Source organism: Globicephala melas, chromosome 6 (assembly GCF_963455315.2).
Source record: "Globicephala melas chromosome 6, mGloMel1.2, whole genome shotgun sequence".
Classification (NCBI taxonomy): domain Eukaryota; kingdom Metazoa; phylum Chordata; class Mammalia; order Artiodactyla; family Delphinidae; genus Globicephala; species Globicephala melas.
Window position 1 is genome coordinate 104,067,745 of NC_083319.1, and position 20,833 is coordinate 104,088,577.

The 20,833-nt window shown below is 49.5% G+C and overlaps 1 protein-coding gene across 6 annotated transcripts; it reads right to left on the reverse strand.

Annotated features, from left to right (window-relative positions):
* Window positions 1-317: 317 nt before the first annotated feature.
* Window positions 318-20,027, reverse strand: STMN4 (stathmin 4). Of its 6 annotated transcripts, none has more exons than XM_060301277.1 (8): window positions 19,873-20,027; window positions 8,327-8,405; window positions 6,710-6,805; window positions 5,993-6,073; window positions 5,360-5,568; window positions 4,353-4,544; window positions 3,618-3,671; window positions 318-1,311 (listed from the first exon to the last, which is right to left on the reverse strand). In XM_060301277.1, exons 2-7 carry the CDS (start codon window positions 8,337-8,339, stop codon window positions 3,651-3,653), a joined length of 612 nt encoding a protein of 203 aa, XP_060157260.1. In that variant the 5' UTR covers window positions 8,340-8,405; window positions 19,873-20,027; the 3' UTR covers window positions 318-1,311; window positions 3,618-3,650. The 6 variants fall into 6 exon arrangements, with proteins under 6 accessions (XP_060157260.1, XP_060157258.1, XP_030735109.1 ...); XM_060301275.1 differs by lacking the exon at window positions 3,618-3,671 and adding an exon at window positions 16,112-16,239 and having other exon boundaries at window positions 19,873-19,996; XM_030879249.2 differs by lacking the exon at window positions 3,618-3,671 and having other exon boundaries at window positions 19,873-20,025.
* Between the last annotated feature and the right edge of the window lie 806 nt (window positions 20,028-20,833).

The window sequence follows — 20,833 nt, forward strand, 5'->3', positions numbered from 1 at the left end:
TCTCTGATCCCTCCTGTTATCCTATTCTAAAATGAAGCTAAATTGCAGTACCACTAGTGGGGGCAGAGGGGATAGCAATACCAAACGATTTATTTACAAAGCTGTACAAAACTACAGTGTGAGGGGCAGGGTGGGGAGGTGCCCTGGGATCCTGTTCACACAGGCTGCCCCCACCCCACTCCTGTTTGCAGGGATAGGAGGAGGGAGACTCCTTTCCCAGCCGTGGTTTGGCGTTCTGGATAAAGGGATGACTGCTGGATCTGAAATGATCCCCTCTGCTTTCCCCTAACAAACGTTTTATTTCCTCACTAGCTCGCTGTTTGTGACCACCTAGCATCCCACACCCCTAAAGTGAGGACTTCCTTCTTACTCTGCATCTTGGGGACCACATTAGAATGTCAGTCCATGCAAAGGGAAATTGGATTTGTTTTCTTACCAATTCAGTGCACTCAGTCCAACACGGGGCAGCCCACAAGCGGGGGATGGGGGGCGTGGGGCAGGGTGGTAAAAGGAAGGCTGGCGTGTTTCCACCCTCCTCACCCAGCACCTCAGATACTCTGATGGTCCAACTAAGGAATAAAAGGGGCATCTGGCACCTGATGGGCAGAAACCAAATTCAAGAACATTCTATCAATTACACAAAGGACAAATTCAAGAAATAAAAAACCGGAGACTTGGAGTAAATGTTTCATTATTGGTCATGATGATCAAAAGATGATGGTTAAAACACACACACACACACACACACACACGCACACACACACACACACACACACACATTCTCAAACATCCCCCCAGCCGCAGGACCCCACCCCCACCCCCTGCTGGCATCTCTGGCCACGCCCTGCAGCCCTCGCTCCACCCAGGACTCCGCCCTTCAGTCGGAATTCTACCGCCTGATTTTAACTTCCCTCAAGGCGGTGCCCGGATGCTCACTGTGAGGAAAAGCTGAGGACTTGCCCTGGGCTGGGTAGCAAATGCCCACGAGTCCTCCTCTATCTCCCTTTCCAAACCTCGCTCCTTTTCTCCCCTCTCCCACCCCATCATTGTTCCCCTGAAACAAATAGGATGGCTTCACAGGTCAATTCTTAACACGTACAAACACCAAAAGCAGAGGAAACGCCCCTGGCCACCCCCCTCCCCCCAAACCCCAGTGCTGGGAGAGCAGCCAGCGGCGGGCGAGGCTGCCTCGGGAACTGCGGAGCCGCTGGAGCTGTCCGGCCGTTCTGGAAACTTCTTTGCCTCTGGGCTTTACCGGGAGGCCTCCTCCTTCAGCTCCTTGTTTTTCCGCACCTCCTCCGCGTGCTTGTCCTGGCAAGGAAGGGAGGGAAAAGGACAGGTCACACGGGCTTCCCCAGGATAAAGGGAGGCCGAGGGGCAGGAGAGCCAAAGCAAAGAGTGTGGCCACCACTGGCCACCACAGGAAGTGACGAGCAGGGTCTGCAAAGGCGTCCTGAGAAGGGGCAGAAGGTCGCAGGTGAACGAGCCTGCTGGTGGGGCCCCTGGATGCTCGTTGACTAGACACAGCCTCCCTGGGGGAACCCACCTGGCAGGGACCACCAGTCTCCACCGCCCTTACCTGGCCGTCTGGGGGCTGCACTGATTACACTGCTTGACTTAATGGAAGGAGTAGCTCCACGTAGCTTGTGCCAGAAGAGCAGGTAGAGCTCACTGCAGGCGGCCCCTGCACACAGGCAGCTGGACTGCCCTGTGTTTCCTGTCCATCTCCTTCGTGAGGGTTGTCTTAAGCCCCCTGACGAAAGGTGAGGGCGTGTAAAGTATGAATCGACTAAAGAACTTCTGGAAATGTCCAGCTCCACAAAGTGGCTTTTTTGTAAGTGTGGTAAAAGAATCCTCTTTTGTGCGCCAGCAGCATCAAACCAAATGATAGGATCTGACTTCAAACGCCCATCAGCTGTGTGTCTTTGACCAGCTCACTTCACCCGTCAGGCTCAGTTCTCTGGTATTATAAGGGAGGGGCATGGATGGGAAGCTCTTTTACCTCTAGAATTCTGTGATTTTAGTGTTCACTTCTAGGGCTTATCTTGGTCTACCTTACATCCCTGCTTATGGTGAAGACGTCTGGGTCCTCCTTGTGGGCAGGGAGCACGCCTTTTCCTCTTTGTATCTCTCAGTTCCTCATATGGTACCTTGTGCACGGTAGGTGCTCAGTAAATCCTCTCTCTGCCAGAACCTGGCATCCACCCAGATATCATCACATCCAGGTATGGATCCGCCTGGGGGAGACCCACTGAGGCAGCCCAGGGTCCCAGGATGTACCTTAAACTACAGATCTGTCCCTGGAGAGGCCCTAGAACTTTCCACGTCCCTGGGGAAAATGTGGGGAGTGGTACGTCTAGCAGTGGTTCTCAACCTTGCTGTTCGTCAGCATGACCTGAGAAACTTGTTAAACTGAGGTCCTCAGGCACCATCCCTAGAGAGCCGGGATTGGTAGGTCTGGAGTAGGGTCCAGGTATCTGTAGTTTTAAACTTTACACCAAGTGAGTCTGGTGCGGATGGCCAGTGATTCACACAAGTACTGACAAAGAGACATCGTTATAGGTGTCCCTGGCCTGGGGCAGAGCACACACCTGTCTCTCATCCCACCTCCTGTCTTCATCGTTGGGCAAAGGTGAAGAGTGGTCAAGATTCCAGAGGAGTGATGCTCACGCAGATGTCTGCTCTGACATCTCGCTTCTTTAAGGCTTATCTCACTTCCAAAGCGCTTCCTCCAGACTGTGGACCTTCCCCACCTCTCCAGCTCAGAATCTACCTCTATTCCCAAGTGAGCTCACTGAACAGAACCCTAGGTTTCTGGACTCCCTTTCCTTGGCCTCCAGAGGCTCCCTGTCTGCCAAAAGGCCAGCAGGATGGTTGTGGGCTGGTCTCCCTGAAACAAGCATTGAAAGAGCCACCTGGGACTTCCCTGGTGGTCCAGTGGTTAAGATTCCGTGCTTCCAATGCAGGGACTGCGGCTTTGATACCTGGCCGGGGAACTAAGATCCCACATGCCACATGGCATGGCCAAATTTTAAAAAGAAAGAAAGAAAGAAAGAGCCACCTGGCCTCATATCCAAAGAACTGGGCTGTAGTTCCAGCTCCACTGCTTAGTGGCTGTGTGACCCTGGACAAGTCATTTGACCTTCTCTAACATGGTTTCCTCATCAGTAAAATAAGGATAACACCCATCCTGCTTACCTCATTGTGAGGATAGGGGTATGATGAAATAAAAGTGTTTTGCAGTTTTTCAAATGCCATATCATGGCTCTAGCCTCAATATTTCCCTTGGGTTTAGCCTAAGAACCCATGCCCCATCCTATCCCAATCCCTAAGTTTTTTTTTCTCCTGCAAGAGTTTGCTCCTACCCATCCCTCAATAACTGGGGAAGCCTGAAATCAGACCCAGAACACTTCCCTCCCATGTGATACTTGATGGAGGCCTTGCTGCCCCTAGAAGGATGGAGAAAGAGAGCGGAGGACCTGCCACATGCTGGCCAGCTGCAGGGCCTACACAACATCCAAATCCCCTGTGAAAAAACCAGGTCTTTCTAGTAGCTTTGCCAAGGGCCTGAGACTCTAGGTGGTTGGGCAGAAAGGAGCGGGGACCACGCAGCTCACCATGGGACGAGGCCACCGATCGGGTCCCGGGAGTCACCGCGCAGCAGGCGGCGCCTGGAAATAAAACACAGAGCTGGAGCTCTCCCAGGAGCCGCAGGAGAAACTGGGGCAGCCTTGGGACTCAGGAAACGAGGCCAGCATGTTCTCAGCAGAACGGGCTGTTATTCCACTGACACGTGGGACCAACCCCAGTCTCTCACGTTTCTCATCTTCAGGCGACACCATTTGGTTTATTGACAAGAGGCAGAATATTGGAAAGACCAGTGACTCACTCAGTCCATAACAAGAGATTTGGAGAGGATTGTGTTTCCTGCTCAGTGGGCAACTCAGCGCATCATGCCCTTGGCTTAGAGCCAAGAGCTCAAGTCAGCATCTTTCATTAAGTCAAATCGGTCCATTCAAGGATGAAGCCAGGAATGTATAACTGCTCGTTCATCCCTACTCCCCTGCGTTAGGCAGGCTTTCTCTAGAAGATAAGAGGTCTGATCTCCCTCAGACAATAAGAAACTTCAGTTGTGTAGCTGGGCAGCATGTCACCCAAGGAACTCCAAAGCTCGGTTCATTTCTCTTGCCTGTGACTTCCCCAGTCATCCCTTGGAACTCTCTAAGGATCCAGCCTAACAGAATTCTCGCCTGAGGCTGCCTGCTCCCTGAAATGGTCTGCGTGTCCATTATACTTGCCGTGGAAGGAGGAACAGGTCCCAAGAGTCTCCTCTCTGATCCAAGACCACTTACCTTCTCTTGCAGCCGTTCCAACATGGCGGCAAGGTGGGCCTCCCGGTTCTCCTTGTTGGACTCCATCTTCTGAGCCAGTTTTTCCTTTGCCATCTTGATGAAGTTGTTGTTTTCCTCAATGGCTTTTTGGATCACCTCCCGCTCATGTTCTCGCTTCTCTGCCAGGTGCTTCAGAAGCTCAGCTTCCTGGTACTAGTGGAGCATGGAGGGAGAGAGAGGCCCTTGAAGGTGAGCATGCCAGGGTATGTTTTTAGCATCATGACTTAAGAGCTCCACGCTCAGAACACACGCCTCCCTGAGCCTGGTTGCCTGGCCCATTGGCAAGAAGCAAGGACACTTCCTGGATTCTCCCACTGGACCCTCGGTCCTCTTTTTCATTCATTCACAAATATGGAGTGACCAGATACTAAGTAGCAGGCACTATTCCAGCAACTTGGGAAAGAAAACAGTCTACTAGAGACAAGAATGTATAAATAACTCTAACCCAGGCTAGAATGCGACATATGCCTTGAGAGAGAGAAAAGAAGTGCTATAGGAATTCAAGGGTGGTAATTTTCAGCTTCAAATATGAAGGAAAGCTTACGCAGAAATGGCATAAGAGTTGGACCATAAGAATCCGTAGAAAGCGAGGAAGGCACGCCAAGGGGTGAAGGTATACCATGCCATGACCTTCTTCCCCCTCCCCCAATTAAGGACCCCTTTCCTTAATTGTCTAGCCTTTCCCTAAATCCTTAGTGTTGGTCAATGTCTTACCTTGTCACGATAAGGTCCCCTCTGGGAGTTACGTAATTCAGTGACTTATCCCCCTAACCAAACTCCTAGAGACCTGGGGCTTTTCCTTCTTTGTTTCCCTCAATGGTGTCTCATTCTCTGCGCGGTACCTGGAAGAGCTGCCTAAATACCTATAGGTTGGTGGTGACCTGACCCCCAGCTCAGAGCCACCGCCTGTCTTCCTCAACATCTTCCCCCTCATGCTCAGACAGAGGGGAAAAAGGGACCGCACCGACCTTCCTTCGCTCCTCAGCTGCTTCCAGTTTCTTCTGGATTTCTTCCAGCGATGGGTCTCGCCTCCGGGGGAGGGAGGCATTGAACTCGGGCACCCCATCAAAGGAGGGTGGCTTCAGGATGACTTCAAAGGACTGGCCAGAGGTGCATTTGTTCAGCTCGATGACTTCCATGTCGGAAATTACACACCAGTTCAGGTCCACCGTGTCTGCTACAGAGAGCAGAAAAGGGGCTGCTCACCCCCTGAAGACCATATGGGCCCCCCCTAAAGCATGCACACATGCACACATACATGGGAGGTCTGAGGTCCCCAAGGCAGACCAATGACCAGGGTTCTGGGTCTGTCCTACACATGGCACCGAACGTCGCTGGGCCCTGATGGGGCTGAAGGAGTTGGTGGCCACAGGAAGGTCTCAGACTCTGCGAGCAGGGGCCCCAGGATAAGGGATTTCTAGTAATGGCTGTAGCAACTGGCTTTGCTTCTGCTTCTGACAAGGTTCCTCCGGTGGCTGAGCTCTTGCTTGTATTGGCACACACTGAGGCGTTTACTTACCACCCACCTCCCATCCACTCCTCGCCCCGCTACCGATCCGATGGCTCGGCCTTCGGACACCTCTCCCCTTGCCCCGTCCTACCCTGCTCTCTTCTTTCTCTCCAGTCAGTACTGTCTCTCCGCTGGCTTTCATCTTTTCTCCTACACTCTCTCCCACACCAGCCTAAACAGAAAAAACAATCTCAGGTGACCCAAGCACTCCCACCTGTCATTTCCAAACCAAACCCATCCTTTCCTTTGAAGCCCCAGGAAGCTAGAGGTGACCTATGCCCTGACCACCACCTCCAATCAGGACGTGGCCATTCAGTGCTCCCTGCCAGTGTCCTGGGACCTGTCACAGGGCTCAGGTGGCATAGCGATCCCAGAGCCTCCTTGGGCGGCTGAAGAGCGGAAGTCCCTTGCCACATCTGGACCTGCTCAGAGCATTCTCGACCCTTCACTGAGGAGACCTGTGGGCGGCTGTCCCCCTTCTAGGCTAGGTGTCCCCGAGGGCAGACCCCCTGTCTACTCGGCCTCTGCGTCCTCCACAGCACATGAACAAAAGCTGACATCGAGGGCATTCTGCAGAGGGTCTGTCTCAGACCCCCAGCTGCTGTCTGGTCCCCCAGGCCGCAGCCCCACGCCCACCTTCGCGTGGGACTTAGACCCTCAGAATCAGCTGTGGCGTTTACTGGCTCTGGGAAAGAGAATGCGATGTAGGGGGGAGATTTTCAGGAAACTGCGGTGGAGGTGCTGGCCTCCTGGATGCAAGCTACAGGAAGCTTCCGTCTTTACTCTTCCGACTGTGACCCTCACGTACCTTCATATTTATAGGATGAATTATTCAGGGGGTCTGCCAGGAAACAGGAGCAGAACAAGGACACCAGCGGGAGTTCCTTCATCTTCTCTTTGTAGGCTGTGGAAACACCCGACAGGTGAAGAAGGCGACCCCCTTCCTAGACTTAGAAGCCAGCACCCAGGCAAGTGAGGGTGCCTGAGCAGCAGGGGGGTCACCGAGCTCCACAGAGGCACCCAAACCCCCCAAATCCACCCCTTGGTTGGAGACCCAGCCCATGTTGCCCTGAGCAGCTCTGTTCAGGATCCCTGTGTGTGATTCGGACCCACTTCCGTCCACCTGCGCCTTCCAGGGCACCCAGAGACCCCCATCTTCTCTCCAGCACATCATCTCGCTTTGTGGTACTGAACGCAAAATGCCTGCAGGTATGGACCCCAAGCACCAGTGCCCTCGCTCCGCCGGCACCCTGGACCTCAATTTCTACGTCCCCGTACGTGCCCAGGATATTCTGTGCCTTTTGCTCCAGGACGGAGGAAACCCACACTCCATTCTCAGAGTACTTGACAGTGCTTCCCTGAAGGTAAAGAAGGCCACTGCCATCCCTGTGGTCCTGCCTCTCCCTGGGTGACAAGGTCAGGCTGTGAGCTTTCCCTGACCGTCCCAGTGCAGTGGTCAAAGCCAGTGAGGTTGGTGTCCATGAGGGCTGGAGGGGTCTCCCAGTGTTTGGGGAGGATTTGGAAACTGCGAGGTCATGAGTTAGAGCTGATAACTGTTGGGTTTTTTTTTTTTGCCACGTCGCACAGCTTGTGGGGTCTTAGTTTCCTGGCTAGGGATCGAACCCAGGCCCTCAGCAGTGCAAGCGCCGAGTCTTAGCCACCGGACCACCAGGGAATTCTCTAGAGTTGATTTGTTGGGTCCAGTCCAACCCACCTCCTCTGGGCCCCTCCCCCATCCCTACTGTCCTGAGCTCTCCCCTGATTTCCTTTTACAAATTAAAAACAGGATTAACTGCAAAAATAATACATGGGCATTGTAAAGACTTTTTTTAAAAACAAGTGCAGATGGGGCTTCCCTGGTGGCGCAGTGGGTGAGAATCTGCCTACTAATGCGGGGGACATGGGTTCGAGACCTGGTCTGGGAAGATCCCACATGCCGCGGAGCGACTAGGCCCGTGAGCCACGACTACTGAGCCTGCGCATCTGGAGCCTGTGCTCCGCAACAAGAGAGGCCGCGATAGTGAGAGACCCGCGCACCGCGATGAAGAGTGGCCCCCGCTTGCCACAACTAGAGAAAGCCCTCGCACAGAAACGAAGACCCAACACAGCCAAAAATAAATAAATAAATTAAAGTACCCTTAATTTAAAAAAAAAAAGAAAAAAGTGTATTTCACACCAAGGTCAAATTAAAAAAAAAAAAAAAAAAAAAAAAAAAAAAAAAAAAAAAAAAAACAAGTGCAGATGAGTAAAAGGAAGAAGAGCTCAGCTGTGATCCCCCCCCTCATCCAGAGATAACCTCTTTTAACCCTTAGGTGTATTTCCTGTCAGCCTTTTATCTCTTCTATGCACATATAAGTACATCTATGCGTGTACAGAAGTACCCTATGCTGTAGTGCCCCATTACGTAAACGGTTTTTGTACCTACCCGCGAGGGTCATGTTTTCTGGAATGTGAGAGGTGAGTCCTAGTGAAAGTCAGGGTAGGTCTGCCACCAGCTCAGGACACTGTCACAAATCCGAAAAGCAGATCGTTTTAGCTGACAGGTTATTCGCATAAGGAAGGTCTTTACACAACTGGGGAGGAAATCCCAGGAGGTACGTCATCCGCCCCCACCTCCAGGCTGACTCTCCCTTCCCCAAACACCGACCGCCCTCTTCCACGTCACTCAGTCAAGTTCAGTTTCCAAGCACTGAACTTGGAAAATTTCATAATTGAGAAGTTTATCGTTTCATAATTGGTTTCCCAATCGCAAGACCCCCTGAGACTCAAACATGGGTTTCCCCAAACTGAACGTATCAATGCATGTTGATCTGTCTCCCCGTGCAGCTCAGTGGTCTGGTCCGAAGGAAAGGTTAAGGTGAGAAACAAACCCTAAGTCAGAATCGCCTGGGAGGTATTTGCCAAATAACTCTGTGTCCTGAATTCCTCCCTACACCCAGCCCGGACCTTCCTGCCCAGAGCATTCTGACATTGGACAGAGGATGTCAAGATACCTCTTCAGTTCCCCCTCGCTCTCTTGCCCCCTGCCTGCTCCAAACCAGTGTTCTAAGCACTGCTTGACCCCCTTTAAGACAACCCTGGAGTATGAGAATAAACAAATACTAAGGAATAATGTAATCATTATGGGATTCGTGCCGAGATGGAAATCCGCATTCGGGATTACTGTGGGAGCTCAGAGACAGGGCTCCAGACTCAGCACAAGGCCTGGGGAGCTAGGAAGGGCCCCCTGATGTTACCAGCCCTGGAACTGCTGAATGATGAGTCGAAATGAAGCAGGAGACGGCAGGGAGGGCGTTCTGCTGGGGAACAGCACGTGCAAGTCAGGCTGAGAAAGCCCGGCGTCTATGGGGTCTCAAGCTGGTTGATGCCGGACCAGAAAGCGTGAAGGAGGCGAAACAGGAGAGGCAGGGAGGGAGCAGATTGGGGAGTGTCTGGGGGGACAGGAGGTGACAGGAATCTCCTGAAAGCTACTATCTGATGGAGTGAGGAATAGCCAGCAGTGAGTGGCCGTCATAGGGACCACTTGATCCTTGGCCGCCGCGATGGTTCATTTTTGTGTCAACTCGACTGGGCTGAGAGATGCCCAGATAGCTGGTCAGCATCATCCTTGGGTGTGTCTGTGAGGTTGTCTCTGGAAGAGATGAACGTTTGCGTGACAGACTGAGTAAAGAAGGTAACCCTCCCCAATGTGGGTGGGCATCACCCAATCCATTGAGGGAGTAGAACAAAAAGGCAGAGAAAGGGAGAATTTTCCCTGTCTGCTTGAGCTGGGACGTCTGTCTTCTCCTGACCTCAGGCACGGGAGCTCCTGGCCCTGTGGCCTTCAGACTTGGACTAGATTTACACCACGGGCCTTCCTGGGCCTCCAGCTTGCAGCCAGCTCTGATGGTGAGACTTCTCAGCCTCCGTAATTGCATGAGCCAATCCTTCATAATAAATCTCTTTCTATGTGTATCCTATTGGTCCATCTCTCTGGAGAACCCTGACAAACACAGCCACTCTCAGTGGTCGCTGTGCCGGCAGAGGGTGGCATGAGCCCACAGTTTCCCTGCCTGCCGCGCCATGAGCCAGAGGGACCCTGAGACCAACTGAGAAGCCCTTTCCCTGCTTACTGAGGTGTTTTCCCTCTGGGGACCAGGGTCTGTCCTGGCTGGGGATGGGCAGGGGAGCGGATGGGGGCAGCAGGCTCAGCTCTGGCTGTGGGGCTGGGCCAGTGTGGAGTCAGACAGACTTCATCTCTCTCGTAGATGTTACTGGTTACTTCACATGTCTAGCCTTGCTCGCCCCATCTTAATTCTGCACAGAGTTGTACAAATTAAATGAGAAAAGCGTCCAGCAAAAGGGAACGTTTCATAAATATTAGTTCCTTTTCCCCTGCTTTTTACAACAAGGACGCTACCGGGTACCACACACCTGCTTCCGAGGCCTCACCAGCCCTGCAGGTAAGGACTGTGGTCCCCATTTGCAGGTGAGGAAACGGAGGCTCAGAGGGTTTGTGTGGCTTGCTCAGGGTCACGCAGCTAAAAAGTGCAAGTGCAGAGATTCGAAACCAGGTCAGCTGACCTTGAAGGGCTCTGTTCCCTGCAGCATCTCTGTGTTCTTCTCCTTGTGCTTTGGAGCCAGAGGCCCCTGTCGTGCCCCTCCCGATGCAGCACAATGGGCCCTCTCTCCTCGGAGTCAAGTTGATCCTGGCAGTACCAGCGAGTCCCCAAACAGGGATGCGGGCTAAGTGCCTGGATACGACAGTCCTGGTCATGAGCTCTGTTCCACACCATCTCCCATTCATGTCCAGGCTGATTGATGGGGTGACTGGCAGAGGGAGTGAGCCGTTGCCAGGAGAAGGCATGGCCTTGGACCTTAACCTGGGTAATGAATCAGACGTGGGGGTCCAAATAGGAAAGAGGAGGCAGAGAAGGCACCCTGAGAAAGAAGGGGGACTGAGCTGGGCTTTTTCTGTAGGCGTGGGTATCTGGAGTCAGGGACCTCACCCTTTGGCTTGAGCTGGAAATGATAATTAAGACCCTACACTCATGGAGCACTTTACTGATTACAGTTCTGGTCGCCTACATTATCCCAGTTGATCTTTGCAGGAGGCTGGTCTGGGCTGTTAAGACAGGCATCATCAGCTTTGCTTTTCATAAAGAACCTGGGGCTCAGAGATGTTAAGACTCTTAGCTAAGGTCACACAGCTAGCTGGTGTAGAGCTGGCTGTAGGATCCAGGTCTTCTGACTTATAAGCTCTTCTCTTGTGGCCAGTGGAAGGACTGGATGCTAACTGCTGTCTCCTCCATGGTCCTGGGGACTCGGGGAAAAACAGTCTAGCCTCAGGATATGATTGAATGAAAAATATGTATTAAGTGCTCTCTACACGTCAATGGAAGATGTTATGCTAGGAGTTTTAGGTGTAGGAGGAATCAAGTAGAGAGCACAGGTCAGAGAGACAGAGAAAGAAGATGGGGCTGGGAAGAGGAGACATCCTAAAGATGGGCAGAGGGGACTTCCCTGGCGGCCCAGTGGTTAAGACTCCACGCTTCCAATGCAGGGGGCATTGATTTGATCCCTGGTTGGCGAACTAAGATCTCACAGGCCGTGCAGTGTGACCAAAAAATAAGGTTAAATAAATTTAAAAAAAAAAAAAGAAGATTAAAAAAAAAAAAAAGATGAGCAGAGGTATGCATGCCCAAGGGATTTGCAACTGAGATCTCTCAGCTTCACAGGGCTGGAAGCTGCATCATTAAGCATGTGTATTTACAGAGCATCTACTATGTGACAAATGATTTCACTTTTTCATCATGACCTTGTGATGTAGGAATTACTATCCCTGTTTTATACAGATGCGAATTGTGGCTCAGAGAGGCTAAGTGGCATTTCTAGGGTCACTCAGTGTAATGGGTTGAATGGTGTCCCCCAGTAAGGTATGTCCACATCCTAATCCCTGCAATTTGGGAATGTGACTTTCTTTGGAAAGGGTCTTTGCAGATTTAAGTCAGTTAAGGATCTCAAGATGAGATCATTCTGTATTATCTGGGTGGCACCTCAATCCAATGACAAGTGTCCTTCTAAGAAACATGCAGGGGAGGGGCTTCCCTGGTGGCGCAGTGGTTGAGAGTCCGCCTGCCTATGCAGGGGCCCGGGTTCGTGCCCCGGTCCGGGGAGATCCCACATGCCGCGGAGCGGCTGGGCCCGTGAGCCATGGCCGCTGAGCCTGCGCGTCCGGAGCCTGTGCTCCGCAACGGGAGAGACCATAACAGTGAGAGGCCCGTGTACCACAAAAAAAAAAAAAAAAGAAAAAAAAGAAAGAAAGAAACATTCAGGGGAGAGATACACAGAGAGAAGAAGACCATGTAAAGATGGAGACAGAGGTTGGAGTGAAGCAGCCACAAGCCAAGGAATGCCTGGAACACTGGAAGCTGGCAGAAGCAGGAAGGACCCTCCCCTAGAGCTTTTGGGGGAATGAGGCCCTGCTGACACCTTCATTTTTGGACTTCTGGGCACCAGAACTTCGGGAGAAGGATTTGTTGTTGATTGAAGCCTTTAAGTTTGTGATAATTTGTTACAGCGGCCGCAGGAAACTAATACACTCAATAAGTGACAGAGCCAGGGTTCAAATCCATGATTCGTTCACTGCATCTCAGCTCCCAGTGCTCACCGCAACAGTGAGAGGCCCGTGTACCGCAAAAAAAAAAAAAAAAAGGAAGAGAGGAAATGGTGATGCCGAGGATCATCTCAACAATAATAGCTATCACTGCTTGTGGCCAGTGGCTGACAGAGAAGAGCATCCAGCTCTCAGATGCCACGTGGCCTTTTACCGTGTGCACGCCTGGCCGGAGGCATCTCTGACCGCCCACACGACCCAAGTGAGCAAGCATTTTATTTGTCACTGCCAACACTGCCCAGATAATGCCATCAGGATGTGTCACATCTCATGTGGACTGTTTTTGAGAGAAAATAAGCTAATGCACATCTAAATGGTTTGAATGGAGTGGACCTTGGCAAGAGTGTTCAGAGACAGTAAAAGAACTCTGGTACAGAGTCAGGCTGTGGAAGCGCTGAGTTCTGACCCACGTGCTTTAGCCCCAAGCAGGACAGGAAGCTGGCTCTTTAGGTTCATGCCAATTATCAGTCTTTTTAAAAGTCCTGTTGAAATTATAATATTCACCGGAAGTAAGCTGCACGAGCTACTTAAATGTCATAGAATCCTATCCATACATATCGTGTCCATACAGTAACCTGGTTATTTCGCCCTGATTGGCAGCCTTATGTCTTCTTTGGGTTTTCAAAAAGAAAAGGAGATAAATTATTTTTTCATGATTGTGGTTTTCATCCCTTCCACAATATTTATTGAATATTTAATTCTGTGCCAAGCCCTCCGCTAGTTCCTAAAATAACCACAGGGGTTTTCAATAATGAAAGAATGACATGGGTCCCCTGGGTGGGAATTTGGAGCCTCTGGAAGTTTCTGCTAGCCTTTGGCAATTCTCTGGCAGTAACAAGGACCATGTTCTACGGGGAGAAAGAGTAGATTTTAGAGCACAGGCCAAGAAGGGACTATTGAGATTCACAGACGGACACTGGGCAAAGCAGAATATAGTCATCCCTCCGGATCCACGGGGGATCTGTTCCAGGACCCCCACGGATACCAGAATCTATGGACGCTCAAGTCCCAGGCGTGGTACAGTCGGCCCTCCATGTCCGTGGATGTGGAACCTTCAGATACTGAGGGTTGACCGTCATTTGGCATTAACTGACCTTGGGAAACTGTGCTTGTCTGATCACCGCCCCGCTCCCCCCACCATTAGGTTTGCTTCCGAGGCCTCAAAGGGAAGAAATGGTGGGAGCCCCAGACAGTCCCTAACACGCTGAGAAATGCAGCTTCGTCTCCTAGAAGTGGTGTTTCCAGGAAATAAGGAGGTGTCACCTGTTGGCAAGTGCAGAGCTCTGGTGGCCTAAGTCTGAGGAGCCCCTCCTAATTGTAGGCAAGCCAGAGGAAGGAAATTAAGTCTGCAAAATGGACAACCCCAAATAATCCACAGTGATGGTACTTTCTGGGCTAATTTTATTTTCCATTCAATAGATGCAGAAGAGTCAATATAGTAGAAGTAAAAGTCAGGGGCACGGGCTTCTGTGCAAGGTTGCTGGATGGAGTGCGAGGGACTGGAACCCAGCTCTGTGTGAGGTCCTGGGGTCAAAGCACTTGGAAGCATCAACATATAGAACACGTCCCTGTAATCTAACTCCTAGTCACAACAGGAATATTATGTAGTGCTTTACAGTTTACTAGGCACTTTCAAGTGCATATATATATTCATCTATTCCTTTTATCTATAATGTTTTAATTACAAACATATTAATATCATATTTCAGAACATCTATGTGACAGAGAAAAGGAAACAAATCCCTGTCATCTTACTGCTTTTTGGTATTGGCATTTCCTTCTAGTTTTCTTTTTATGTCTATTATTTTTACATAGTTGTAATCTGGGCATATATATTTTATCATTTCTTTCTCTCCAAATCCTATCAAACAGATACTAATATACCCATTTTACAGATGATCAATTCAGGTAGGTGACTTGATTTGCTTAAAGTTGTATAAGTAGAAAATGATAAAGATGGGATTTCAACCAGAGTCTTCTTATATCAAAGTTCCATGGTACTTCTTCAGACACAAGGCCAAGTGTAAATGTAAGCAAGATGAATGATTGCCTGGGGCATGTGGCTGAAGGACACACGAAGGCTTTCCTGTGCCAGATGGGCCTCCCAACCATGGGTGGCCCAGTCTCACCATTAAGCACTCTTTTGTGTCAGGCATTGCCTCAGAAAGTCCCTGTTAAAATGCACACACATGACCTACCAAGTGTAGTAAGTTAAATCATTTTCACATCAGCAGAGAACAAGCAATAGATTTGTGAACATTTCCAGGGGTCAAGCTCTCTGCCCATAAGTGGGAGGAGCCATGGAGATCTTTAGCGTTTCCGGTTCACACCCTTTTTCAGAGGGCCCAAGAGGTCCAGTGTCATTCCCAAGATTAAGTAGAAGGAGCAAAGCCTTGTTTCTGGCCCAACATTTAGCTACCTTAATGCAAGACCCTTCTCTTTCACAATATTACTCTTATTTCTTTGTTCTTTCATTCTTCTCCAGTGCTTTGTAAATTTTACATCTTGCTTTTATCTTTAAGTTAAAATCATTTATGTCTACAGGCAGACCTTGGAGACATAGCGAGTTCAGTTCCAGACCACCACAGCAAAGCGAATGTCGCAATAAAACAAGTCACATGACTTTTTTGGTTTCCAGGTGCATATAAAAGTTATGTTTACACTATCCTGTAGTCTATTAAATGTGCAATAGCATTATGTCTAAAAAATACTTATTGTTAAATAATAATTATCCATCATCTGACAACACAGGGTTGCCACAAACCTTCAGTGTGTAAAAAAAAAGCAATATCTCTGAAGCACAATAAAGTGAGGTATGCATGTAAATTTCATTACATGAAGAATAAAACAGTATCTAATAATTTTCTTTATGAGATAAGAGTTTTAGCATACTTCTGCTTCCTTTCCCTACAAACATGATTTTGTCACAATGACTTGGATTTTCAGTTCTGGAGTATCATTATTGATTTCTTTCTTGCATTATTCATTCAACAAATATTTATGAAGAACCTACTATATGCACTAGGCAAGGTACTAAGGAGAAATACAATGATGAATTTAATAGATCTATTCCCCAGCCTCAAGATATTTGACATTTGCTTTCAGCTTTATGAACGTGTTGATTATAATGAGACAATGACTAAATTCTAGTGTTTTCTTTCTTGGTGATCATTATCAATAGCCTGTCTTTTTTGTACTTGAGTTCTTTAATTTGATAAAACTTTTTGATTAGCTAGACTACTTCTGAAGTAGTTTTTTTTCCAGGAGGGACTCATGGAATCTTTGTTGAGTCCATACATATCTGGTTTCGTGGCAGGTTTAGGAAACAGACAGACCTGTCCTGGGATCTATAGCCCAGCTGTGTTTGGGCCATCAGCAGACCGAGTCTATCCACCTATTTCCACATACTCAGTCTGAACCTTACTCCCTACCTGGTCTGGATTTCTGGGCACTGACACCCAAATGATCCACTGTTAACTCTGCACTCTGCCCATCCCCCTCCCCGCCAGGTCTTTTACCCCCGAGTCTGCGCTCAGCTCTTTTCTCTGTACTCACGTTCACTGGTTTGTTCTCTGAACTCTCAGGTTGCTTGTGTCCTGTCATAAATTAGGCCACCCTGCCAGATGCCTGCCCCTTCTGTTCTGTCCTCTTGCCTGTCACCACCCACCGTGGACAGCAGGACCCTGAGAGAGTAGACACACAATGATCAGTCTGGATTGATGGAAAAGGCCAGCGAGCTTTGCTGGGGAAACAAGATAGGTGTGTGTGAGAAGGCAGGGGTGGTGTACCTTTATCTGTGTGTCTCCCTGTCTTCCTCTTGGGACCAGAAATGTAAAACGCTGAAAAATGCTTTTTAAAATGTCAGGGGAGATTTTTTTTTCTTTGGTCCTTACACTTCCCCAAAGAAAAGCAGAAAAAGTAAACTTTTCCAAGACTATCACATCTCTAAATATAGCAAGTTCTAATTTAATAAGCAAATTAGATTATACATGATGTATGTTTATTTCTCAAGCCAAAATAAAAGGGGAGGGGGGTAGGATGGGGAAGGAGAGAGTTTGGTTCCCTACACGGCATTATAAAAATTACATATTGCATGTTTTAGAATTTTCCTCCAAATTTCTATCCTCCTTCCCACCCCACCCCCCAAACTGTCTACCTACTCATGATTTCAAAATCTCTGGGAATTCTGGATCTCCAAATGATACTCTCCAGGTAAGTAGGAAATAATACGGAGATATCAAGGGGGTCTGGAGAGAGGATCTTAGGGGTTCAGGAAAAATGAAGCCTTTCTTTGGTTATGCTCTTGATTTTTAAGATATCCAATTGTTTAAAATCAAGAACACAAAAGATCTGAATTTTCCCATTCGACATGGTTGGTTTCATGTAGACAGTCTCGCTTTAGCTCTCTCTCACCCTCCTTCTTTGCCATGTCCTTGTTTCCTGTTCCACGACCTCGCTCTCTGCATCTCAGTTTATGGCTTGATTGCTCTATTTTAAATCTTGTCAGTCAGCCTGCTTCCGTCCCACAGGGAAAATGTGGTTAAAGCGGCCTCATTGTATGAGAGAAGGCAGCTAATCTCCCTTCGCCCTAGGATTTCTATGATTGAGCCACAATGAGATATACATAAGGAAGCAAGAAATGCAAAGGCACTCCCGCTACCGCACCAGCCATAACATGTCTGTCCAACAATCTGCTCAAGAGGGACGGTATTAGACCAGGCTTCTCTGACTTTGATGGGTCCTTTAGAACAAAGTCTCTCCTTAAAGAGACACAGTGTTCCATTTAAAACAACACTTGGACTCTGGGCACTTATTTTGTACGTGGGACACTTGTGAACAAAACAGTTCTCCTTGTAAGAAGTTCACAGTCTATGACATGGATGAACCTTGAGGACATTCAGCTAAGTGAAATGAGCCAGTCACAAAAAAACAAACACTATGATTCCACTTATATGAGGGACCTAGAGTAGTCAGATTCATAGACAGAAAGTAGAATGGGGGTAGCCAGGGACTGCGGGGGTGAGTAGAATGGTGAGTTATTGTTTAGTGGGGGCAGAGTTTCAGTTTGGGAAAGTGAAAAAGTTCTGGAGATGAATGGTGGTGACGGTTGCACAACAATGTGAAGCACTTAATGTCACTGAACGATACACTTAAAAATGGCTAAACTGGTAAATTTCACATTATGTGTACTTTACCACAGTCAAAAATCTTTTTAAATTTTAAATGAACTTCACAGTCTAATAAGAGTTATCCATAGGCTTACAGTCTTATAGTTAGGAAAATTAGAGGTTACTTAGCCCAATGTCTCTCAATCCTTTTTCTTACTGAAATCCGCAATAAAGACCTACATTTTATATCATGATCCAATAGGTATATGTCATGATACTGACATATATATGTATATGTGTATATATATGTACATACATATATATACATACACCTATATATAGCTGAAATATAAACATAAATATATTCATATTTATTTCTAAATATAACACTTATTAAATATATTTATAAACATAATAATATTTATATTTAACATAGCTGAGAATATATAACTTAAAATGGTATAGGAAACATTACTATATGAGCTGCATTTTGACTTTTTTCTTCTCTACTTTATCCCATTTTATCTAAAAAAAATACCAGTCACAACCCACAAAATTGATTTCACAATCCACTAACAGGTCTCAACCTGCAGTTTGAAAAACACTAATCCAGTCCAGTCTCCAACACAACACAGAAATCTCCTCTACAGCTACCCTGCTGGGTGGTCATCCAACTTCTGCTTGGACGCCTTCAGCGATGGGGAGCTCACTCCCTACAGTGCTCTGTGGCGGATCCATCCAGCAGTTGAGGATCCTTGCCCACTTCAAACCTGTTCCCCAAGCAGCCTAGGTGAAGCTGGGGATCCCAGAAGGGCCGGGACCTGCTGACAGGTGCTCTGGCTCTGACAGCGATAAGTGGGCTTCAAGGAGGGGTGGAAGAATCGTTCCCAGTGGCAAGGTGAGGGTGTGATGCCAGCTGAGGAGAGGGGGTCTGGCTGACCCTAGAGGGTGGGTCAGGGTCTCCGGGCAACTCCAGCTCTGTTCTGTGGAGCTGTGGATCAGACCTTTCCCCTCTGCCCCCTCACGGCTGGCTCTAGCGCTAAGATTATCTCCTTATCTGAAAGATGATCTCATCCCCCCGCCCCCCCCACCCCGGCACCCTGACTCCCTGCCTGTGGGAGAGGCTTCCTCCCCCTAGAGGGAGCCTCAGCCTCAGTGGAGACAGATTCCTCCGCATCCCCTCTCAACCTCCCACCCACCCCGCAGGACTCCTGCAGGCCACCCTGCTGGCTGTCCCTCCCCCCTCTCCCCCCACTACTCTCTTGGTCTTGAGACACGGGGGTCCCTGCACAAGGTATTTCGACACGTGCTGCCTGGATATTTCTGAGCCACCCAAGAGGGTCCTGGAGACCTGCCCTTTTCAGGACAATGAGACTCCTTCACACCTGACCGTGCCTTCCAAGAGGAATAAAACAAAGGCAGCACCACCACGTGGGGACAGAGCTGGCCACTGGCTGTCAAATCCCTGGTTCCTGGGGATGAGGTGGGGACAATGCCTAAACTCCTGGCCAGGGCGGCGGGCTGAGCGCCAGGGGTGGGCGGCTGGGTCACAGGCAGGGACCAGGGTGTGGCAGGTGTGGGTTCCAGCAGTTCGCAGCAGTACAGCCAGCCATCCCTGCCCAGGTAGGACCAGGTTGACCTCAGGGTGGGGCGGAGCGAGAAGAGATGGTGATCTCATTGTACCCTTAGAACCAAGAGAAAAAAGTAACCCAGTGCAGACAGAGGAGAAAGCAAAGGATGATGCAAATGGGAAAAGGAGACAGAACAGCTGTGGCTGAGAAAGGCAACGTAAACCACAGGGCAGCTTCCAGCTTGAAAGTGCTCTGGTGGGCCTGAGCCGCTCCGGGGAAAGCCAGACTCTGAACAAAACCTTTCTGCCTCAGCAACAAAACGTTTTTATGCAGAAAGAACTCACAGTGGACATCCGATCTGAAAGAAACGCTGGCGATTCCCACCCATCCTCTGTCCCCTGAGCTCCAGAATAGAAGAAACACCTGGAGCCCACCCTCGCCCCTCTGCCAGGCACCATCCTTTTCACCTCGCCCCGTTTCCACCAGGATTTGACAAAGTTTAATTGAGTGAAACCGAAAGGCAACACAATAGATGCCAGACTCCTTGCTTCTCCTCTCTGCAGCTGCTGGGTTGTTTTTGTTTTTGTTTTCTTTTGTCTGAAAAGCCTCAAATAATTTGCATTCTATTTCTACTTACCTGCAGTCCAGTTAGAAGTGAGCTGCTCCCTTCTTCACTCCCTCAATTAGTGGTACCCTGGGCTTCTCTCCACATCAGCACCACTGCTCAGCTCTTGCCATGACATCACCTCCAAGCTCCGTGATTGGCCAACAGTGGGTTGCTTGGCAATTGGACAGTCTCCTCTAGCGGAGCAGGGATTGCCTGAGTGAGTAACTCTTAGCAGGCCGGGGAGTAGAAGATGATGTCAGACAAATAGCTTGCTTTCTGTGGTGCCTCTGGAGCTGGTGAACCAGAGGGTGAGGGTGGGGATGAAGAAAGAAAGAGGGAGTGGTACGGGAAGGTGAGGGTGAGAGCCCAGCTTGCAAACCGAGCTGCCCAGTGAAGAAAGAGCACCTAGACAGAGGGAATGATGAAAGATTTCCAGATTCTTTAGCTTTTTCGGATCTGGGGGTGGGAGAATATGGAATCTAGAGGAGAAATCAGAAAGAACAGATGAACCCTAAATATAGCTCCCTGGAGGGCTTGGTGTCTGCTTCTAGCTCTGTCAGAAGGGCTGGTGGGTTTGAACAGTGAATCAGAAGGGAAGGAGGGGCTGCAGGTACCCCGGGCCCTGGAGCTGGTGTGGGCATGGCACGGGGGTCCCAGGAGAACAATGCTTCCTTCTCGTCACCTGGCTGGCACATGGCCCACACATTTGCTGTGGCCACTTGGCCAGCACTGGTGGGTCCTCACAGCCCACTTCGCCCACCTGCACCTTCCAGAGGAAGGGAGACCATGACTGAAGCTCAAAGTCATCACCACCCTGGTGATTCCTAAATGAGATGGAACCCTACAGGGAGGTGACGGGTCATCCGTGGTGGCTTCAGCAAACGGGGGCAGGGAGCCCAGGACACAAACCTCTCAGCCTGCCCACCCTTAGCCAGTTGGCCGGAAGTGGCAGAGTGAGGCAGTTAGGGGCGCAGAGGTCTATGGAGCGCTG